At 47.8% G+C, this 22,254-nt stretch overlaps 4 protein-coding genes across 4 annotated transcripts; 2 read left to right on the forward strand and 2 right to left on the reverse strand.

Moving 5' to 3' along the window:
• Positions 1 to 57: 57 nt before the first annotated feature.
• Positions 58 to 1,270, reverse strand: V2A60_007283 (glycoside hydrolase superfamily; the record flags this gene model as incomplete). Its single annotated transcript, XM_083258568.1, has 4 exons — positions 58 to 584; positions 645 to 807; positions 862 to 1,147; positions 1,200 to 1,270. 4 exons carry the CDS (start codon positions 1,268 to 1,270, stop codon positions 58 to 60), a joined length of 1,047 nt encoding a protein of 348 aa, XP_083114694.1.
• Positions 1,271 to 3,162: 1,892 nt separating this feature from the next.
• V2A60_007284 (uncharacterized protein) lies at positions 3,163 to 11,077 on the forward strand (the record flags this gene model as incomplete). The annotated part of the gene is made up of 2 exons (XM_083258569.1): positions 3,163 to 3,807; positions 3,869 to 11,077. The coding sequence occupies 2 exons, from the start codon at positions 3,163 to 3,165 to the stop codon at positions 11,075 to 11,077; spliced, it is 7,854 nt and encodes a 2,617-aa protein (XP_083114695.1).
• A 5,667-nt stretch (positions 11,078 to 16,744) lies between these two features.
• On the forward strand, positions 16,745 to 18,154 carry V2A60_007285 (uncharacterized protein; the record flags this gene model as incomplete). The annotated part of the gene is made up of 1 exon (XM_083258570.1): positions 16,745 to 18,154. The coding sequence occupies one exon, from the start codon at positions 16,745 to 16,747 to the stop codon at positions 18,152 to 18,154; it is 1,410 nt and encodes a 469-aa protein (XP_083114696.1).
• Positions 18,155 to 18,321: 167 nt separating this feature from the next.
• Positions 18,322 to 20,155, reverse strand: V2A60_007286 (lipoxygenase; the record flags this gene model as incomplete). The annotated part of the gene is made up of 2 exons (XM_083258571.1): positions 18,322 to 19,785; positions 19,841 to 20,155. 2 exons carry the CDS (start codon positions 20,153 to 20,155, stop codon positions 18,322 to 18,324), a joined length of 1,779 nt encoding a protein of 592 aa, XP_083114697.1.
• Between the last annotated feature and the right edge of the window lie 2,099 nt (positions 20,156 to 22,254).

Raw genomic sequence — 22,254 nt, forward strand, 5'->3', positions numbered from 1 at the left:
AGCAGTATTCAGAGACCCGTTTCTTGCTGAAAATGAAGTTGAAGAAGCCCCGCAACTCTAGTTGCTGCGTGGCGCGAATTGTTTAATGACAGAGGTCGTACTGTAAAACGTGGAGGAACGGTTCAGACTCAAGTACAGGCCGGAACCCTCGTTGAAGCTTCCCCATGCTGTCCAACCTTGCCAAACGTCGCTGTTGCGATCTAAAAATGCCAGCATGTGTTTCAATGTCTGCTGACACTGTGGGAATGGACCGCCTCCAAACTCCGTCAGCATGCTCTTGGCTCCTGCATTGCGAAGAATATCTGTGACCTGTTGGAACTGCTCATAGTAACCACTCCAGGGCTCGCACATGGCATACGCACCGCCGAGCCCATCAAAGTATTGGTGAAAATCAAACATCAACTTGTCAGCAGGATCGTTGATAAGGCCAGGGCCAATTCCAGCCATGGAGAAGGCCTTCCAGTCAACAAGTCGTGCAAACTGGGTGCCAGACACCAGGATGGTGTTCTCCTGCGCGACGGTTCTGATTCCGAGGATCACCTCTTGGTTTGTTTCGCCCCAGCGCAAAACATCGAGATCGTGAGCTAAGTTTCGAAATGTCAGCCTAACCGTGCACTTCATGTTCGCAATTTATATATACCTACGTTCGTTCATAAGCTGGAATATAACATTCGGATTTGAGCGGTATCTTGCCGCGAGCTTCACCCACAAATCTTTAAAATGCGCGTTCGTGACATTTAGCCCAGGATTTTGGAATGAATTCTCTGGCTGACCAATAATTGCACAGTACCATCTTGCATAGTTATGCTGGTTTGAAATCGATCAGTTGCTGATGCAGTCCCTGGCGGAGGGTTCACTTACAATATCCAGGATAGCCTTGCCACCGTCGCCAGTAATCGCGTCGACTAGTTTGTCAACGTGCCGCATATTCGTTTCATTAAGTGCACCGCCGAGCTCGTCTTGCGCATGTTGCCAAGCGACGGCGATGCGAAAGAGGTTGAAGCCTTCTTGTCTCCATGTCTCGTAATGCGACAAGTCATCCAAATAAGGATAGCTGGCAAAAGTCGGTTCACAATTACCACTTGCAAAGGAAGTGTAGGCAGAGCCAAAGATGCTGACATCGTTTGCAAGTCCGAAGAGGTTGACACTATCCTGCCATGTAAGCCTCCGCCTGCCTGTAGTTCCCAGTAACAACTTACCCGGCCCATTGAATTTTGCCACCAAAAACGAGCGGCGCGGTGGCCAGGAATAGAAGGCGACTCATTAGCATAGTGAAATTATTGTAGAGATCTGAACATATAATTCTCCTGGTTCTTGAGTTAAGCTTTCGAATCTATGCCGAAAGTGCCGTATTAATACGTTTCCAAGGGATGTCGTCACAGTCGAACTCGACCCTTTTCCACATTATTAACCTCGCAGTAGCCTTCCCAAAGCAGGAAGCCGCAGGCCGCGATAAAGATCAAGCTCTAGTTAGTAGTTCAGTGCGAGCCTACGGATAGTGTATCTGTAATTAGACTCCAGGGCCCATCGACATTAAACTAGTGCACAGAGCACGGGCGGGGGTAGGGACTAAATTTCGCTTTGGCCAGCTCGAAGAGGTCTAATTATGTCGCAAAAATATTCGGCAAACGTGATGCTGCACTAAGACAAACTCTAGGGTGGTAGACATATGAATACTAACACAACGGCAGGCTGATATCTGCATAGAAAAGACTGGCTGGCACCGAGTTGGGACTGACCACTGCATGCATGTCGCAGCCTTGTTAGGTGTAAGGGGCCTGCAGATAAGTCCGGCAGATGCAGAAAGAACTTGGGGTTACTACTCCGCACACAGCTGACCCTGTCCTTCTTTCGCTCCCTAGCTCCCCCATTAGATAAATCAATCTCAGCCACCCTGGCGGCATCTCGTCAAGCCCATCTCCGCCCGACCTGAGCTTCCGCCCCGCCGTACGATCGCGGACGATTGACACTAGCACAAAAGCCGAGCGTTTTGTTCTGCCCTACCTCGGTTGCTGCCATGACCAACCAGCTACCGGCTGGCGCTGCTGCCAACGCCCCCAAAGCTACGCACAGCATGCGACAACTGCCAATTGTCCAAAGTACGGTGCAGTCGAAGCAAACCCTCGTGCTGGCGTTGCGGCCAGAGTGGTGTCGAGTGCGTGTATAGCCCTCGACGGAGGACTGGGCGGCCGCCTAACAACAGGAATAGCCCTGTTTCTTCGCAAAAAGCAAAGGCTCCCTCCAGACAAGGATCAGCTAATACCACGCGACCGCACTCACCTGGCGCCGCGACACAAATATGGTCCCTAGAAAGCGTAGGGCGGAATCGCCAGTCGTCGCATGACGGCAGCACGACTGATATGCGGACGCCTTCGCCAGCACGGGCACAGCGTCAACCACAGAGTGCGACAGATGCGGGTGCAACAGCGCGCGAGATGCTGACCGTGATTTCTGACAAAACCGCTGCATCGCATCAACCAATGCAACATGCTCCATTGTCCATGCCCTCCCCTCCAGATGGACTATGGGGGTGCCGACTTATCCGGCCTGAACATGGACCTGGACATGGACGAGTGGATGCTGCCATCGATGTCGGACCTGGAGCTACATGGAACTCACAGAGACATCGCGACTGCAGGCCTGTCAGGAAATTCGACAGAAGAGTCGAGTCTTTACGCCTCTAGCTCGATGCTTACGGCTGCCGCGAGCGCACCCGATGGAGCGGCAGCCCATGCGGTGCAAAACGAATGGGCATTCTTTTCTTTGGAACAAGGTTCGAATCGAGAGAGAGAGGACGAGACGACAGTCGATATCAACTATACTTCTAAAGGTCGGAAACTAGCCGAGCCTATAGTTAGTGGTATCGTGCCTGATCCCTTCCAACATCAAAATCTGCGACAGCTGAAAAAAAAAAAACAAAAATAAAAGGAAAACAAGACAAAACAAGAGTTATCACCAGCTAGTCTTTCACGCTAAAGATAAAAACCAAAGACTGCGTGGTCGGTGTAGATTCAGGCGTCAAAGCCAGATTTTCGAGCCGCACTTGTTTATACCACCTGACGCGCTCTCGCATACAGGCAGATCCAAGCTCAGGACTGGTCCTTGTTGCGCAACATCTTTTTTTGAAGTTTCTTGAAGAATCTCAGTCCCCAAAAGCCTGTCATGGGTTCACTCCCGGTCGACACAAAGCCCCAGACTGTCTTCTTGTTTGGGCCGCAAGCGCTGTTGCTAGACGTCGTCGACGTAAAGACGTTGAGAGACACCATTTATTCGACACCCAACCACCAATGGGCCATTCGAAGCTTGGAGGAACTACCCCAGTGCTGGGAGCAGATTGCAGAAGAGGTTCCGAAGCTGAGAAGATTTGAAGGAGAGGCGATTTTGCATGATTTCCTTGTTCAATTCAAATCCGGAAACCTGGCCGCGTCCGCGTTCCCGCTGCGCAACATTATAACGACTCCATTGGTGGTTATGATGCAGATAATCGAATACTCAGAGGCACTGAGAGAGTCGTGGCCAGGAATTAAAGACGACGATGTAGTGCCAGAAGCTTTTCTAAACCAATCCATCGCTGCCGGCCTTTGCACGGGTATGCTTGGAGCCATGGCCGCAAGCCATTCGGATACTCTGCAACGGCTGAGAACGAATGCATCCACAGCCATGAAACAAGCCATGGCTATTGGCGCCTTGGTTGATGCCGAAATGTCAGACGAGGAGTCAGACGGGCGTGCGGTGTCTTATTCGGTATCTTGGGGTGCGGGGGGAAGCCTAGCCACACTAGAGAAGCTGATGAAGCCATATGAGAATGTACGTTGCCCGGGGAAGTATCGCAGTCTTTACTTGCAGTATTAACAAGCAATGATGCAAGGCCTACATATCGGTGCTGATGGACGAGAGACGAGCGACCGTGACTGTTTCCAACAAGTCATCAACAGAATTCACCGAGGCTCTCAGGGCTGCGGGTGTTTATGTCGTCCGACTCGAGCTAGGTGGGAGATTTCACTGGCACGGCCACGAAAACGAAGCGGCACAGCTTGAATCTCTCTTCGCGCAACGAGAAAACTTCCGCATTTCAAGCAATCAGGTCATGAAGTTCCACGGAGGCTCGCAGGGCAGCGAACAAGGAGCCTCTGTGCAGGCAGCTGTCTTGCGAGGAATTCTCGTGGAACAGTGCGACTGGTTCACCTCTTTTGGTCAGTTGATGGCTCTCAGCTCGAGCCACGGAAATATTATCAGTATCGGGCGCGAGAGGTGCGTGCCTCCAACCCTTGGTAGCACGCTCCGGTCCCGCTTTGTCCAGATTGGAGATGCCATTCTATCTGAGCAAGGGGCCGGGGCGCCAGCCAACGACGATGATGATGAGAGAATTGCCGTTGTCGGGATGGCTTGCCACGTTCCTGCTGCTGAAGACCTTGAAGAATTCTGGAAACTTCTGTTAAGCGGTCAATCTCAGCACAAAAACGTGCCGCCCGAGAGATTCCCCATGGACACGTCCAGGAGGAGCTTGGAGGGCCGCGAGTGGTTCGGCAACTTCATCGACGATTATGACATGTTTGATCACAAATTCTTCAAGAAAAGCCCTCGCGAGTCCGCATCAATGGATCCGCAGCAGCGCCTGTGTCTCAAGCTGGCGTACCAGGCCGTGGAGCAGGCCGGCTACTTCACACCCCCCTCAACCGGCAACGACAGTCGCGTCGGCTGCTACATCGGCATGGGAAATGTTGACTACTGGGATAACATCGCCTGCCACCCTGCCAACGCTTACTCCACGACGGGCAACCTGCGCGCTTTCGCTGCGGGCAAGATAAGCCACTATTTTGGCTGGACGGGCCCTAGCTTGACAATCGACACCGCTTGCTCGTCCTCAAGCGTAGCAGTGCACCAAGCATGTCAAGCTCTCCTCCATGGCGAATGCAGCCGCGCTCTCGCCGCTGGTGTCAACATACTCACGAGCGCCAACTGGTTCCACAACCTCGCGGGGGCCTCGTTTCTCAGCGCAACAGGTCAGTGCAAGCCATTCGACGCCAGCGGGGACGGCTATTGCAGAGCAGAGGGCGGCGGTGCCGTCTTCCTCAAGAAGCTATCCTCGGCCGTCGCCGACGGCGATCGGGTTCTTGGTGTCATTGCCGCCACAAAGGTGTACCAGAACCAGAACTGCACCGCCATCACCGTCCCCAACGTCCCCTCGCTTTCTCAGCTGTTCCGCGACACATTGGCTCAGGCCAAGCTCAAGCCGCGAGCTGTAACAGTTGTCGAGGCCCACGGCACAGGCACACCGGTCGGAGACCCGGCAGAATACGATGCCATCCGCACCGCACTCGGTGGTCAGACCCGGGCTAATACGACATTATCACTGATGTCTGTAAAGGGACTGGTGGGACATGCAGAGTTTGCTTCGGGTATCATATCTCTCATCAAAATTCTGCTCATGATCCATCATGGAACTATACCCCCACAGGCCAGCTTCGTCGCTTACAGCCCCGCGTTGAAGGCGACACCTGCCGATAGAATTGAGATTGTCACAAAGCCGAAACCATGGGATGCAGATTTTCGCGCTGCTCTCATCAACAACTATGGTGCCTCTGGCTCAAATGCGTCAATGATCGTTACCGAGTCACCGAGGCTGCGACAACCTCTCACGTCGGGCAGCACTGCTCATCCGAGCCATCGCAACTACCCTTTTCAATTCCGCGCGCTAGATCAAAAGAGTCTTCGAGCTTATGCAGGCAAGCTGAGGCAGTACATCGACTCCCAGGCGTCAGAGCGTCTCGCCAATAAATCGGCCCTCTCAGTGTCCACGCTATCTCTCCAACTGCTGCGCCAATCTAATCCGACACTGCCATGTGCTGCTCTGTTCTCGGCCTCGTCATTGGCAGAAGTATCTTCTCAGCTATCATCGATAGAATCTGGAAGTGGCTATGACCAGTATCCAGTCACGGAAGCTTCTGTTATACTCTGCTTCGGCGGCCAGATTTCCACATGCATAGGACTAGACCGAACCGTCTTCGAGAGCGCCACTGTTCTACGGTCGCACTTAGATAAATGCAATAAAATGTGTGTGTCGCTAGGCCTGGAGAGTATCTACCCTGACATCTTCCAAAAGTCTGCCATCGAGGACATTTGCAGACTTCATGTGGCCTTGTTTGCGATGCAGTACTCCTGCGCCCAGACTTGGATGGAATGTGGCTTGCGGGTCACAGCTACTGTGGGACATAGCTTTGGCGAGCTGACGGCGTTGTGTATTTCCGGAGCATACTCGTTGAGTGACGCGCTGCGAGTTGTATCCCGTCGAGCAAGGATTATACGTGATTCTTGGGGGTCGGAGAAAGGTGCCATGTTGGCAGTTGAGGCTGATGCGGCGGCTGTGGAAGCGCTTCTCGCAACAGCCAGGGAAGAGTCTTGCGGCGAAACAAACATTGGCATTGCTTGCCATAACGGACCAAAGAGCTTCACCTTGGCAGGTTCAGCACAATGGGTTGCGCATTTCCAAGACCTTGCCAGCGGAGCCGCAACAGCCCCCAAAATGAAACGTCTAAAAGTTACAAATGGATTTCATTCTGCGCTTGTCGAACCACTCATGAAGGACTTGGAAGAAGTAACAACAGGCATGGAAATTAAACCTACTTCAATCAGAGTGGAAAGAGCGACTCGAGACGTGTCAAGAAACAGTCTCCCTTTCAACTTTGTTGCTCAGCACCAGCGCTCGCCGGTCTACTTTCATGATGCAGTCCAGCGCCTGCACAAGGAATATCCTCGAGCAGTTTGGTTAGAAGCAGGATCGAACTCGAGTATTGCGGCCATGGTGAGTCGGTCTGTTGGAGATTCACCGTCAAATCATTTCCAAGCAGTGAACATCACCAGCAACAACTCACTTTCATTCCTAGTCGACACCACCGTGAGCCTGTGGAAGCAAGGTGTTATAGTCGACTTCTGGTTGCATCGTTCAAGCCAAAGCTTTTCGCCAATCATTATTCCCCCGTACCAGTTTGAAAAGGTCAGGCATTGGATGGATCTGAAAGAAGCTCTCCCTCAATCTCCAGCTCCGATGAACAACGAGACTTCAACAGAGCCGGTGATGCCGACCACGCTGACTAGTTTTGTCATGCCACAAGTGAAAGACAATGACCGCTACCGTGTCCGCTACCGTGTCCAAGTCAACATTGGCTCTCCAAGGTTCCAGCAAGCGATCAACGCAACCACGGTTGCCCGAAAGCTGAGGTGCGCGGTGGCCATGTTCCACGTCGAAGTCGCGTTAGATGCCATCCACCGTTGCAGTCCGGAATTGAAAACTGCATCGTTGCCTCCAGTTATCAAAAGAACTCAGATATCTAAGCATCTGACATCTGAGACAAGCGGCGATCTTTTTCTCGATATAACATGGACTGAAGGCAACCCTCGACGCTGCAATTGGACAATGAGCAGCAATAACGACGCGCAGCGAAATCCAGTCACAATTTATAGCACTGGAATCATTTCGTTTCAATCGTCAGAGAAACCTTTCATCGGCGAGAGCTACCAACATCTCACACGCTTGAGTGGAAGGGCCAGATGCGAGAAGCTTTTATTTGGTGATGCTGGAGGCTCTGTCGACCTGCTTCAAGGCCGCAGCATATATCGCTCTATGCGGCAACTTATTGACTTCAAAGCTGGTGTTGGAAGAGTTCAAAAGATCTTTGGTAGTGAAAATGAGGCTGCTGGCTTTGTACGAGTTCCGTTCACCAGCGAGGATCAGGACACTGCCCGAGGTTCTGCCCGCATGACACGGATCGAGGCATTTTGTCAGGTCCCGAGCATTTTCCTGAATCTTATGGTGGAATATGAAGAAAAATTAGAGTTACAACCCGAGAATAATGGAGTATTCCTTTGCCGTGGCTTCTCAAAGTGGTTGGGCAATGCCAGAGTGTCAGATCGCGCCGCTCAGGAGACGGAGTGGCGTGTTTTTCTCACTTGCCACAAGTCATCGAGCTCGGAGTACGTTGCGGACGTTTTTGTGTTTGATCATCTAAATGGTGAACTGGGCGAAGTCATTCTGGGTATGTTATTTCAACGACAAACCCCGGAGGACATTGTTCGTGACCATCTCAAGAGGGAACTGTCAGAATTAATTACTACCAGTTCTACATCCGCTGGTATACCAACGCCCACGGCGTCTACGGAGTACGTTGCATCTCATCAAAGGACGAAAGACAATCAAGCCGTCTATTCAGACGCAGCCGCGTCGACCAAACCCGCACAAGGTCCAGTCGCAGCCGAGGACAGACCAGATGTACATGAAAAGACTGTCGACTTGGTCTGCAATCTGTCTGGTCTGGAGCCCGATGATATCAAAAGTGATTCCGATCTGGCAGAACTCGGGATTGATTCGCTGATGGCCATGGAAGTCGTCCGCGAAGTGGATGCGGCCTTCCACGTCGTGCTAAGCAATGACAGTCTCATGGAGTTGACAGACTTCAAAAGCTTAGTGGCCTGTATTCGTTCGGGGTTGGGGTTAAGAAACGACACAAATTCGACGGTCAACCCTTATTTCTTATCGAAGACTTCAATTGCCAGAGACCAGACTAGCGCTGCGCCGATGGCTGAGTCGCCAAGCACTGCCAGTGCTAGTATAGACAGTGCCGCAAATATTCAAATGGTCATGCCAAACAATACTGCTGCTACACTGTCCACGTCGACCCTTTTGGAAACATTCGCCGAAGTAGCGTGGCAGACAGATGACCTGCTTGAAAAACACAACTTGGCTGGATACCAGAAGCGGATCACCCCTCGAATCAGCGAGCTCTGCGTCGTGTACATGCTGGACGCATTTGACGAGCTCGGCTGTTCTATTCGCTCTGCTCAAGCTGGCGAGAACATAGCACGAGCCAAGCATCTTGCCAAGCATGAAAGGCTAATGAAGCTCATGTATCAGCTGTTGGCAGTCGATGCCCGTCTCATTGACATAGATGGCCCTACCATTACACGCACCAAGATCGCGCCGCCGTTAAAGTCAGCCGAGACTTTGCTTGCCAAGCTTCTGGAGGAAGAACCCACACATGTCTATGATGTGAAGTTAGCGGCCCTTGTTGGAACCCGGTTCGCAGATCTTATCACGGGCAAAGAAGACGGCGCGCAACTAATTTTCGGACGGCAGGAAAGCCGAGGGGTGGCTTCTGACTTTTATGCCAAGTCTCCCTTCGCGGGGGTCTGGATTGATCAACTTATTATCTTTGTCGAGAAACTCGTCTCTGGGCTTCAAGATGCAGGCACCACCCTAAATATCCTCGAAATAGGCGCTGGAACCGGGGGAACCACTTCGCAAATCCTACCCTTACTGGCAAAGCTTGGTGTTCCAGTTCGATACACCATGTCAGACATATCGGGCTCTCTAGTAGCAGCAGCTCGCAAGAGGTTCAAGTCTTATTCGTTTGTTGAATTCAAAGTGGTAGATGTGGAATCCCAGCCCAGCCCCGCGCTTCTCCAGAGCCAACACGTAGTGCTGGCGACAAACTGCATTCACGCTACACGCAGTTTGTCTGTTTCTTTGCAGAATATTCACAAGGTGCTACGCCCGGATGGTTTCTTGATGCTCCTGGAGACGACTGCTCAAGTCCCTTGGATCGACTTTGTCTTTGGTCAACTCGAGAGCTGGTGGCTGTTCGAAGATGAGCGTGATTATGTGCTCGCTCCAGTCGACCATTGGGAGACCATACTGAGATCTGTCGGGTTTGGCCATGTTGATTGGACAAGAGGAGACCACCCCGAGTCTGGTCTACAACGCCTCATCCTCGCACTCCCCTCGCCAGAGGGCCACCCGCCTGTCGCTCGGCCGGCCAATTATGTGTCGCGTGTTTTTGAACCATCTCTGCCCAGCAATAATGGCGAGCGGCAGAAACTAGCCGATGGTTATATCGAACAGTACTCGAAAGGTTTCGAACTGCCGCATGGCGCCGTCGCAAGACACAAAAGTCCTTCGTCACACTGCATTTTAGTCACTGGCGCGACTGGTAGTCTGGGATCTCACATTGTTGCTGCTTTGGCGCAGCGTGAGGACGTCGGAACCGTCATCTGCATCAACAGATTGAGCAATGCCGGCTCGATCTCGCGCCAAAAAAGCTCGTTTGACATACGAGGGATAGAGCTGAGCGCTACGGACATGGTAAAGCTGGAAGTGATCGAGACGGATACAAGCAAGCCCTCCATCGGACTCTCAGGCGACAAGTATCAGTCTGTGATCAAGAGGGTCACACATCTTGTCCATAGCGCATGGCCCATGAGCTTAACAAGGCCGATTCGGATGTATGAGACACAAATGAAGATTTTGAAGAATCTCATATCTCTTGCTGTCGACATTACCGAAGCACAGCCCACGCTTTGCCTTGGGTTCCAATTTGTTTCATCTATTGCGGTTGTCGCCAACTATCCTCTCTGGAAGAACAACGCTTTCGTGTCAGAGCAAATGACCACTGTCGAGTCAGTCCCACTCACTGGTTACGCTGAGGCCAAGCAGGTTTGCGAGGGTGTTCTCTCCAAGACGCTGCGTCGATACCCAGATCGCTTCCAGGCAATGGCTGTGCGCGTTGCGCAAATTTCCGGATCTACTACCAACGGATACTGGAATAACTCCGAGTATATACCGTTCTTGATAAAAACATCCCAGTCACTCGGAATTCTTCCCTGTCTGGGTGGCACACTCTCATGGTTCCCCGTTGATGGTGTTGCTGCTACTCTGGGCGAACTCCTCATGTCCGAAAGCGCGAAAGATCTGATTTACCACATTGACAACCCTTCGCGACAGGGGTGGAGAGAAATGACCTTGTCTCTTGCCGGCGCACTTGGCTTGGGAGAGAATAATATTGTTCCGTTTGAGGAGTGGGTTGATCGCGTCCGACGCCTTCGCGGATCTACTGTCGACAACCCCGCCCTTCAGCTGATAGACTTTTTCGAAAATTACTTCATCCCAATGTCTTGCGGAGACCTTGTTCTGGATACCACGAAAGCGAGCAGCTACTCGGAGACGCTTCGCAACCAGGCGCCGATTAGTGACGAGCTGGTCGGCAAGTACATTGCGTCCCTGCGCAAATCCGGGTTCTTGAATTAGTTGTGCTGTTTCGGGTTATTCGCCGTCTTCTTTGATGTATTTTGCGGTTAAGGCTGTACATATAGACAGGTAAAAGTTGAATTGTCACCATTGCTGTTTCGTATTCTGCCCAATTGGTGTCCGTTGCCCAGACTCAAAAAGCAATATCTCGGCAATGTGAAGCATACACCACCCAATGTCACCGAGTAGCTCGAAATCCTTTCTCTAGCATAGTGTAGAGACCGGTGCACGGAACCGGAGAAACATTCCCCCGCAACATGCACATATATATAGAGAGTAATACCCCTAGGTAGAAGATAGCTCCTTAATTAATTAAGAATTTCCTTCTTCTCTTCTTCTTCCTACTTTCTTATATTAATAGGTTATAAGCCTAGAAGTATACTATAAACTATAAGAAAGTACTACTATAAGGATATTCCTAAAAACCCTTATATTAACTTAAGGATTATATAAGCTAACTATACTAAATATTATATAAAAGAGAGAAGAAACCTATACTAGAATATAAGAAAAAATCTACCCTAAAGAATATAAATAAAGAGTATATATATAGATATTCTTTATTCTCTAATATAATAAAAATATAGCTATTACTATAACTATAAATTAATATACTATAGAAAAGAAAAAGTAAATAAAGAAAGTAAGTATAAGCTATAATTGTAACGGTGGCTTAAATCTAAGTCACAGATAGGTCTGTTTCTTAGGAAGTGAGTCAGGTTGAATAGCTACAGGGTAGCTAATGAGCAGTTCACAGTAGTATCGTAGGCTTGTAAGTCCGTTAAGAGATTAACTCTCAATAGTAGAACTATTGCTTAGATTGATCAATAGAGATCTAGACTACCTAGCTATGGAAATACTTCCTCCTTAAGTACCCGTCTATCTCTCTATTGTAGACCGTGATCATTCTGATCATCTAACTATCCATCGATCACTGGTCGTGATGATCGGTAGGTGATCCATCGATCACTTCCCTGGTCACGTGACTCCATGTCCTGTCCTGGGTGCTGTCCTACCTGACCCCTGTCAGTTCGGCCCAGCTCCCCGCGTGCTGTAGCGTTCGTAACAATAATCTTAAATAGAAGGCTAATATAAGATATTATAAATAATAGTATAAAAAGCTAGTTTCTAAGAAAAATACTATCTTCTAAAAGAAAAGAATAAGCCTAATTATAATATAATATTATTTTATATATTAACTACTGATTAGAGTTAAGATAAGAATAGGCTAATAAATATATATTATAATTAAAAGTAAAAGAGATATTTTATAGATAATAAACTAAATAGGAAATATTAAGAAATAATATTTAGATATTATATAATACTTATAATAAAATATAAATAATAAAATATTTTATTAATAATATAAAAATAGTATAATATATAAAACATAAAGTACTTTATTTTTATAATTAAAGACTTATAAATAATAAAGTCTTAGCTAAGATCTTAGCTAGATAATATTATAAGTATATACTTAAAGTCTATATTAAGTAAGTTAAGCTTAATAAGGAAAAGCTATAATAATTATATATTTTCTTTATTTAGGGTATATTATATTAATAAAGCCTTTAAAAAATAAGACTAGATATTAGAAAGAGAGTATAAAGATAATTAATTATTATATTAATAATATGTATTCTAGCTTAGTAAAAGTAATATCCTATTTAGAATAAAATATTAATAAGGATATTACTAATTCTAGTTTTTAACTTTCTTTTATATCTTAGAGGTACTTAATAGACTTCTAGGGTAAGCTATAAGCTATATAGAGATAGTAAACTATGAAAAGCTATTATAATACCTATTAAATAGCTTATAAATAATATAAGCCTATAAGCTATTTTATCTTAATATAATAGACTAAGCTAAGTACTATTATTTGTTATCTCTTTGCGCATTTGTTTTATTAGCCTAACAACTTTCAGACACACGACTTGGTGCATATGCATGTTTTAACATTAGGCAGCAGCCGCTTCTTGTCTCTCTGCGCATTCACCGCCTATCACAATGTATAGGGTTCAGCAAAAGTTTTAGGCGCAAAAAAAGGGGGTCAATTTAGTTACTGATTGACGAAGAGTAGACACGAGTAAACACCTTTCTAGTTCACCAGACTACAGTACAGTACAGTACTCCAATCACCGACAGTTATCGAAATTTAACTTCGCTATGGGAATAGATGCTGGCTTCGATGTCGTTCCACGGCTGACGAATAGCGCGGTCGATCGGCACAACTGGAATAGATTTCTCGACTCCGTCAAGCAACTATACAAGAACGACAGCAGAGTCGAGGTGAGGCCTAATTATATATTCTTTGATGCAGGTGAAGGCCCGATGCTACCTATTCAGGGTCACAAAATGCTTCGATTCAGTTCTAAAATATCCGGTGCAACTGCAAGCGAATCTGGAATAGCGGGTTACATTCAAATGGTCATGTATTTGGCCAGAGCTCAATTTGGATCTCGCATCCACGCCTGGGATGAATCACGCGACCAGCTCGGATATTATAGCTGGACTGACGTTCATGCGTCTTTCTGCTCATACGCACAGGTACGTGACCACCCAATTATAGCAACCTTGACCAACTTCTATTTACTAGTTGGACGAGCTGGATGTGTCGACCTCGATCGCAGGGTCTGTATCTGGCACCGATCTCATTAGCGACCTAGACATACCACTTTTCGAGATTGAGCTCACACCCGACAAGGGAAGACGCCTTGTGGCCCGTTCCAATATACCGAAGGGTACGCGAATTCTCATGGAGAAACCACTTGTGACTGTTCGAAACGCTCGACCCGATTTGTTGGAGAATATGGTGGCTTCGAAGTTGAAAACATTGTCGAAACCCCAACAGCGCCAGTTTCTATCGCTGCACAACAACTTTCCTGGAAAGTACCCCTTTAGCGGAATCACGAGGACCAATGTTCTCCCGTGCGGAAGCGGCTCTTCCGTTGGGGGAATATATCCTACAATTTGTCTCATCAATCATAGCTGCTTACCAAATGCGCACAATAACTGGAACAGCGAGCAGGAGCAGGAGACCATTCATGCAATTCGCCCAATACCTGCAGGGGAGGAGATCACGATCGCATATGACATGAACGGACCATCGGCGGCTCGGAGATCCAACCTGCAAGCGGCGTTTGGATTTGACTGCAGCTGTGTTGTGTGTGCACTGCCTTCATCAGAGCTGCGCCTCAGTGACGCCAGGCGAGCGCGTATACAGCAATTAGACGAAGCCATTGGTGACCCTTTCCGGATGATGTCAGATCCTGCGGCAAGTTTAGGAGACTGCAAGGCCCTGTTGGTACTATTGGAAGAAGAGTATGACCTCGGTGCGGCTCCACTACTTATGAGGCTGTACTATGATGCATTCCAGGTAGCTGTCGCACACGGCGACCAGGCACGAGCAGCTGTGTTTGCTAAGCGTGCACATGAGTGCAGGGTCGTTTGCGATGGGGAAGACAGCCTAAAGACAAAAAGAATGGAGTTGCTTCGAGATAACCCGAGCTAACACGACAATTTTGGCGGATACTCCATGGCTTGGGAAACGAAGAGGCTGTCCACGCTGCGAGGAGCCGCCTCGGCTGAGCTTGAAACTTGGTTATGGGAGCGAGCATGCAGCACTTGAAACATCTCTCTTATGGTTATAGTAGATGGATTGGGCCAAGTATTGCAGCAGTTATAATGGGATTGCGAGAGTAACCCGCGCCATGTGCCTACAAATCAATCCCATATCTTGTGTGTTTCTGAGGAACTTAATCGAAGCGTATTTTCTTACAACCTAAATTAGGGTTAGGGTTAGAGCTATAATAGTATTTTCTATATAAGCTACTTACTTCTATAGCTATTTAACTAATTATATAGAAAAATAGAGAATTCTTTATCTTCTTTAGGTAAGAAAGTAAGAATACCTCTTATAGAAAGATAGGGAGATCCTACTAGGTTAGTATATCCCTATAGGGTAGGGAGGTTCTATTTATAGGGTTACTATTATATAGCTATAGGATAACTATATGGTAGCTATAGGGTAGCTATAATACTCCTAAGGTAGCTAGAGATATTAAGACTAGTGCATAGAATGAGAGAAATATTCCCCTATAACATATATACATATATATGAAGTGATACTCCTAGGTAGAAAATAGCTTCTTAATTAATTTGAAAGAATTCCTTCTCTCTTTCTATTTTTCTTCCTACTTTCCTATCCTCATAGGTTATAAGCCTAGAAGTATAAACTTGACTATAGGAAAGTATAAATTATAAGGATATCCCTAAAAACCCTTATAATAAACCTAAGAATTATATAAGCTTACTATATAAAAATATATAAAAAAAGAGAAAAGAAGCTTATACTATAGTATAAGGTAATTCTATCTTATAAAAGAGGAAAGAAAGATAATAAAATCTAAAGACTTAGGAATACTAAAGTATCTAAGAAAAACCTAGGCTATCTATCTCCCTATTATCTAAAATATTAAATTAAATCTAAAATATTAAATTAAATAGAATATAAGCTACTAACTAAGAGTCTCTACTTACTAAGTATAGTAATTTAAAAGTAATAATAATTACTAATCTATAATCCTTATTAATAGAATATAAAGACTTAGAAAGTTATATCTAATCCTTATTACTTATTTTATTTATTAGTACTATATGCTAATAATTTCTCTACTAGGATAGGGTTTCCTACTAAGAAATAGCTACTATATATTAATAGTTTCCTGGTAAGATACTGATAATAATTACTAGAATTACTTATAGAAAGTAGCTAAGATAAAAAAAATACTTTTATAATATAGAGTATAAAGAAAGCCTTATTACTTATTTATAGACTTATATTATTAATACTAATAATAACAGTTTTCCCTATATATACCTAGGTATATTTAAAAATAACTAGGATATACTAATAATTCTAGAGAAAGATAATAATAATAGGTTATATAATTATTCGGCAAACAGACGAACTCCAGTGCTGCCCAGGAAACCCTAGCACCCCCTTTGCGCCAGAGTCAATACAGATGGTATCGAAATAGTCGGAATCCCAGCGCTTGTTGCTGGAGACTTTTGTTCCTGTTCAACAAGACAACATGGACGGCATACATATGGTAGCTTGTGCAACATGTTTCGCTGAAGCTCACATCCAAGCAAGTTTAGAAAGTGGCCAATCAGCACAATGCGCTTGCTAATTAGTAAACCTCCATTTCATGCCGAAGGCGTGCATCGCCTATCGGCCTAAATCTGATCCAGTTCTCCGCAACTCAACTTGTTCGCCGCCAGCTGAAGCCACAATACTACACTCCCCGCATTCTCTGCCGGCGGTGTTGCTGCTGGTCTCTCTAGCCTTCGACTCGCGGTCTATTCACTCGTATAGCCGGTACATATTGGGCACTAGGGTGTCCAACCTGCAGGTAAATGATCCCTGATAAAGAAGCTACTTATGCATGAGAGGTCAGCTGGAGCTTCCTGAAAAGCCGCCTATGCGGCTGAGACTAACTGGACGCCTGTCTCGGACAATGTCTAATATCTTGGAGGGGGTATTTTAAGCTGGCTTTTCCCCAAGTAGAAAGCCAATCCTGGCCATCATTCAGACACTGAGAGATCAAATTTTCGGTAGAATTATTGCTGCTGCGCTCTGATTCTGCATATACTTACAAGATGGTCTTCAACTTGCGCAAGGCATCGTTGGCGTTTGCTGCAGTATTGGTCTCCTTGGTTTCTGCAGCTCCGCCTATTCCCGCGGCCCTGCATGATCGCGGCACTACTTTGCGGCCGAGCGATGACCCGTTTTACCATGTCCCAGAGGGTCTCGAAGAAATTGCGCCTGGTACTATATTAAAACATCGCCCGCCACCTGCCAAGATTGCGGCTTTCGGATTCGACCCGCTGAATCTCGATGCGACATACCAGATCCTGTACCGAACTACTGACAGCCTGGGCAACGCAACAGCCACCGTCCTGACGGTGCTCGTCCCTCACAATGCGGACATGAGCAAGGTTCTCTCATACCAGGTTGCAGAGGATGCCGCGTACATCAACTGCGCGCCATCGTATGCGTTTCAGTTCCAGCACGCCACAGGCCCTGACAAAGGAACCATGACGACCGAGTCGGAGCTCCTACTCATTGAGGGCGCACTGGAGCAAGGCTGGGTTGTAATCGCGCCAGATTTCCTGGGTCCCAACGCGGCCTTCCTTGCCAACAAGCTTGCCGGCCATTCTGTCCTCGACGGAATACGAGCTGCAATAAACTCAAACTCCTTCACTGGTATCAGCAAAAATCCCACTGTAACAATGTGGGGATACTCTGGTGGCAGTGTTGCCTCCATGTGGGCGGCCGAGCTGCAACCTTCATACGCACCCGAGATTGCTATAGCCGGTGCCGCCGTGGGTGGATCGGTACCCAATATCACGACCGTGGTCACCTCCATTAACGGAAAGGCTCATGCAGGACTTATTCCCACCGGTATCGTCGGGCTGATGAATCAATATGCTGAACTTGGACCGGTTGTGGAGCAACATCTCCTTCCACAGTACCGGGATCAGTTCTTCTCAGTGCGTTCTCAGTGTCTCGATGCTGATAGCAAGCGGTTCGAAAATCAGGACATTATTGGCATGTTTGATGACCGAGACTTGGTCTACACAAACCCTACTGCCATCCGGATTATGACTGAGAATGCCTTGGGGCGGGGCGCCACTCCAAAGATTCCCATGTTCGTGTACAAGTCAGTGGCTGATGAAATAAGCCCGGTGGGGGAGACAGACGCGCTTGTAGCCCGGTACTGTTCCAACGGCGCAACTATTCAATACCAGCGCGACCAAAAGTCTGACCACAGCAGCCTCGCCATCCTAGCTGCCCCCAAGGCTCTGCAGTGGCTGAAGGAGACCATGGGTGGAGCTCCTAGGAGGGGATGCTCTACAAAGACTGTATTCTCATCCATTCTTGACCTTGCTGCTCTTCAAGTTTTGCCCACGTTTCTTCTCGATGCACTGCTCGATTTGCTGGGCAAACCAGTTGGGCCGCTAGTTGCGCAAGTGCGCCTGATGCTGAACCTGGGAATTGGCAGATGAAATGAGCTCATCTACCCTGAGTACAGAACTCTTTGATGTCAATATATACGTACATATAAAGGCCATTAGCAAGATATTTACAATTTATGGACAAAATCTTTGGATTTCAGGTCTATATAGCTTATATTCGAAGTGCCTCGCTCGACTCTTCTGTCTTTGCAGCCTATTTAAACGGCACAGAAGAACGGGATATAGTTGGGGTCTAGAGTGCGGTATATGAATGGCATACCCTGACTGAGACCATTGTTATCAAACTTGCGGGCCTGGATCTTGGTGCTTAGAATCTGCAGTGACTTGAGGAACTGAGCGGCGGCGTCATTGGTGGCTTGATTGAGTTTGTTCAGCATCCCCTGCTCGGAAAAAGCCTTCTCAAGGGTGCGGCTGTCACTGGGATAAAACGGACGGTTGAAAGACGCCATAAAGCCAAGATAGTGCAGAGCAGTTGGGACGTCGGGCAAATAGGGCAGTAGATCCTTGATACCCTTGGCTGTGGGAGGTGCCGTGTACAGCGCGGGAATATGAAAAGGCAAGGTGCCACTGGCAATGGGAGCGCCACCGTTCATGGAGTGATGGCCTACCGAGAGAATGAAGCCGAAATGGGCCAAGACATCGACCAAGGTGCCCTTGGAAAGCGAGTGTTTGGAGGGAAAGTCTTGGGTCTTTGCATGCTCGCTAGCCTCGGCGAACCAGTTATGGAGCTCAAAGTCACCGGCTAAATCCAGCTCGCTCTTGTAATAAGAATCAACAAAACTTTTGAAAAAGGCTTTGTAGGCGTCCCGAATCTCCTTGGCATCGTCCCAGAAAGGAAATGACTTGAAAGCAGAGACCCCATCGTCGCTGAGCAGACCGCGTGATTTCAAATCAGTTTCGAGATAGCCGGCCTGGAACTTGCCACTGACCGGCCACTGGTCGCTGACAAACTTGCGGCAGCTAAACTGGTCGTAGGCCATCAATTGGTCCCAGTGACCACCGGGGTTGAAGCACAACTCCTCCCCAACGATGCGAGACGAGTATCCTTGCAGCATCAGACGCTCTAGAATGACCATGACAGGGTGATTGTCGCTTAGTGTGTGCAGTGCGGCCTGGTGGACGGACTCGGAAACATCGTGAGATATAACCAGGTGAAGCATCTGAGCATGAAACATGTCGTTGGCATTGAACATCATCTTGGCCAGAAGCCAATCCTCGGGAGAATCGAGTGGAGTGTAGATGAGATCGCTGCCACTGTTGGTCTTGATGGCCAAGGGAAGAAAGTTCTTGGTTTGGGGGTCAATGTAGAAGTATGCGCTACATGCAACCGGGTAACGCGTAACAACAGACGGAAGAGTGTACTGCTTTTGGTAGGAATGGTCAACCAAAAAAAGGCTGTTGGAGGCTTGCAGGCTGTGCAGTGTAATGCCAGCGCCGACCAGCTTGCCGACGACTTTCGCATCGACGTTGAACGGAAGTCTCTCGGTTGCGGCGACACGGCGAACAGCATAGGGGTGCTCACTGAGTCGCTCCATGGAGAACAAAAGATCTTGGGTAGCATTGGCAATGATGCCGGGGGCTGGACCGCGGGGGTTAGATTGCTTCAGTTGCCCATCGTAGAGAATTCTGCCATAGTCATCCCATGTCTTCAAGCCCCCATTCTTCACGTTGTTGTCAGCCGTCTGTTGTCTTTGGGGATGCGCGAAAACAACCTACAGCCTCGACAGACGCCTGGATCTGCTGGAGATCGGCAGCAATGCGGCCGTCTATCTCCTTGCGGTCGACGGACCAGAGAGCGTAGTCGGCCTTGGAACGGGCATTGCCGAGCGTGCCGTTTGGGAAAGGCGCGGCCTCCCCAATCAGCGACGGGCCGTACACGAAGCCCGAGTTGCGCTCCGAGACTCGAGCGGCTCGGCCGCGGGGATTCGAGTCTCGCTGGGGAATGCAGACTGCAGCATCTCTAGGCTGAGGAGCGGCGCTAGCTCCGTCCAGTAGCATGCAAAGCAGGGCAGTGGCCAAGGTGATGAGCATCGTCAGCCGGTGTAAGTACTTTTAATAAGTTGTAAAATTGATACGCTCCTGTTTCATCTTTGATAAATGGTGCAAGGACTACCAGCTTATGTACTCATTTTGTCTTGATCATCATAAAAAAATTTTCCACTCGAAGTTTTCACTTGGCAAGGTGTGATTCTCGGTCAAAAGCATCTTGTCGGAAAGGCCGACCTCGAGTTGGTCCTCACTGTGACTTCAATGCCAACCTTGAAATGACTATGACTAGAAGCTAGACCTGAAAACCGGCAAGTGCTTATAGGGAAAGTGGAAATAAGGACATGACCAGTGTTGTAATTTTTCCTCTTGGTTCCATATTCATCTTGTGCTTACCATCTACGCCAACCAACTGGTCCGATCGGAGAACGGCAGGCACATCTTGATTACATAGTAAACGCACCAATTAAAACCAGCCTAGTGAGGTCCTCATGAGCTAACCCTGATACCTGTAATGGGGGCTCCGCGTCGCGATACAGTACTGTATCCTGCTCGGGACTATGTGCTCTTCCTGCCATCTCTAATACTTCTTCTTTCACTGAAGTATGCATTTCGCCTGCTTGCTCGCCTCTCATATAGCTGCGTCGGTGACGATGGACCAAAAACACAGACGAGAGTGCAGGGGCAGTGCAGATTTTCGCTTGCACAAGTCTCATCTCAATGTATCGGACAAGTACATACTACTTGTCCGACTACTAAGCTTACGAGTGGAGTTATATCCAACACCAATTTTCATGCGCCAGGCAAAACATCTATGGCAATGAATGAGTTAACTTACTGATACTTTTTCACTATCCACATCTGTTGGTCAAATGTTAGACCGAAGTGTGACTCGGTGATTGTATCAACACATTACAAGCCTCCAACCCAAAACCGATCACAAATTTTGTATTCGCGAGGACATGCAACCTTTCGACAATGTTGTTTAGAAATTGGAGGAACCACTGTAGAGGGAGCTCCAATACGAATGTGAGCATCCGTTTGTAGTCCAGCGCCTGACTGATACTCAGCTCTATAATCAAATATTTTAGCAAGGAATCGCTGTTATGAGTGCCTTGATGCAATTTTACGCTTTGACCAGCAGCTGGTCACAATTATCAACTGAGGGGTAGTATAGGGTCTTCTACGGACTGAGATATCAGTATCCAGATCAACCCAAGCGATCGATATGAAGATGAGACGAATAAAGATCGAGACTCACCACTCCAGGCCAGCTGCTGAGTCGGGAAGAATCCGAGATGGAATGGGGGCAGCCGGCTAGGCACAGCACGCCTAGCATTCCCCCCTTGCTTCGAGGCCAGTCGGAATAAGTTTGTGCTCCTCGAGTTGAGTGACGTTTTATGAGCTCCAGCTGCAGTGATGTCGATGAATTGACTCTAATTATTTTGGAGACTACCACGACCTTGTACTGATGACCGGGGTTATTACGTCGAGTCAATCAATTGGTATTCTTGGCTGCCTCGGGAAGCTCACTACTCCTTCTGCAGCTCTTAACCCCAGGACCGAAAGATGGCCATGTAAGAACTGAGGAAGGGCCTCTTTGATTTCGTTAGTAGGCTATTCCTATAAAAGTAGCGTCATGTCAGTACAGTCAACATAAAGGTTGTCATTAGGCTATGTCCGGCAAATAGTGACGCCAACCGTGAATTATACTCGGAATGACAAATGAATTTTTTTGGGTCATGCGCAGAGCTGATTCAGAGAAGACTTGCCAAATGATGGAAGCCACCAAACAAGATTGGCAGTAGTGGCAAGCGATTGTCAAAAGCTGTTGAGGCGCGCTACTAGTATTCCACAAGTAGTCTACATGTGATAAATACGCGGCCTGCCTTGTTGCGCGACTGAGAATCTGATAGGGAAGCAAAAGCACTTACACATGGCAACTTGCACAATGCAGCCGAACTGGACACTCAACCTCATCGAGCTTTCTGGGCAAGACAGCCGCAACAGCTTCAGTGGTCGAGCACCAGCGCAGCAAATTTCTACCAAAAGACGTTGCCTTGATCAATTTGAATCAAAAGATATGAATGACAAGCTCAATCACATGCAATCAAACACGTCATTGTAGGAAGCCATCTTGCATG

This window comes from Cordyceps javanica, chromosome 5 (assembly GCF_051103115.1).
Source record: "Cordyceps javanica chromosome 5, complete sequence".
NCBI lineage: Eukaryota > Fungi > Ascomycota > Sordariomycetes > Hypocreales > Cordycipitaceae > Cordyceps > Cordyceps javanica.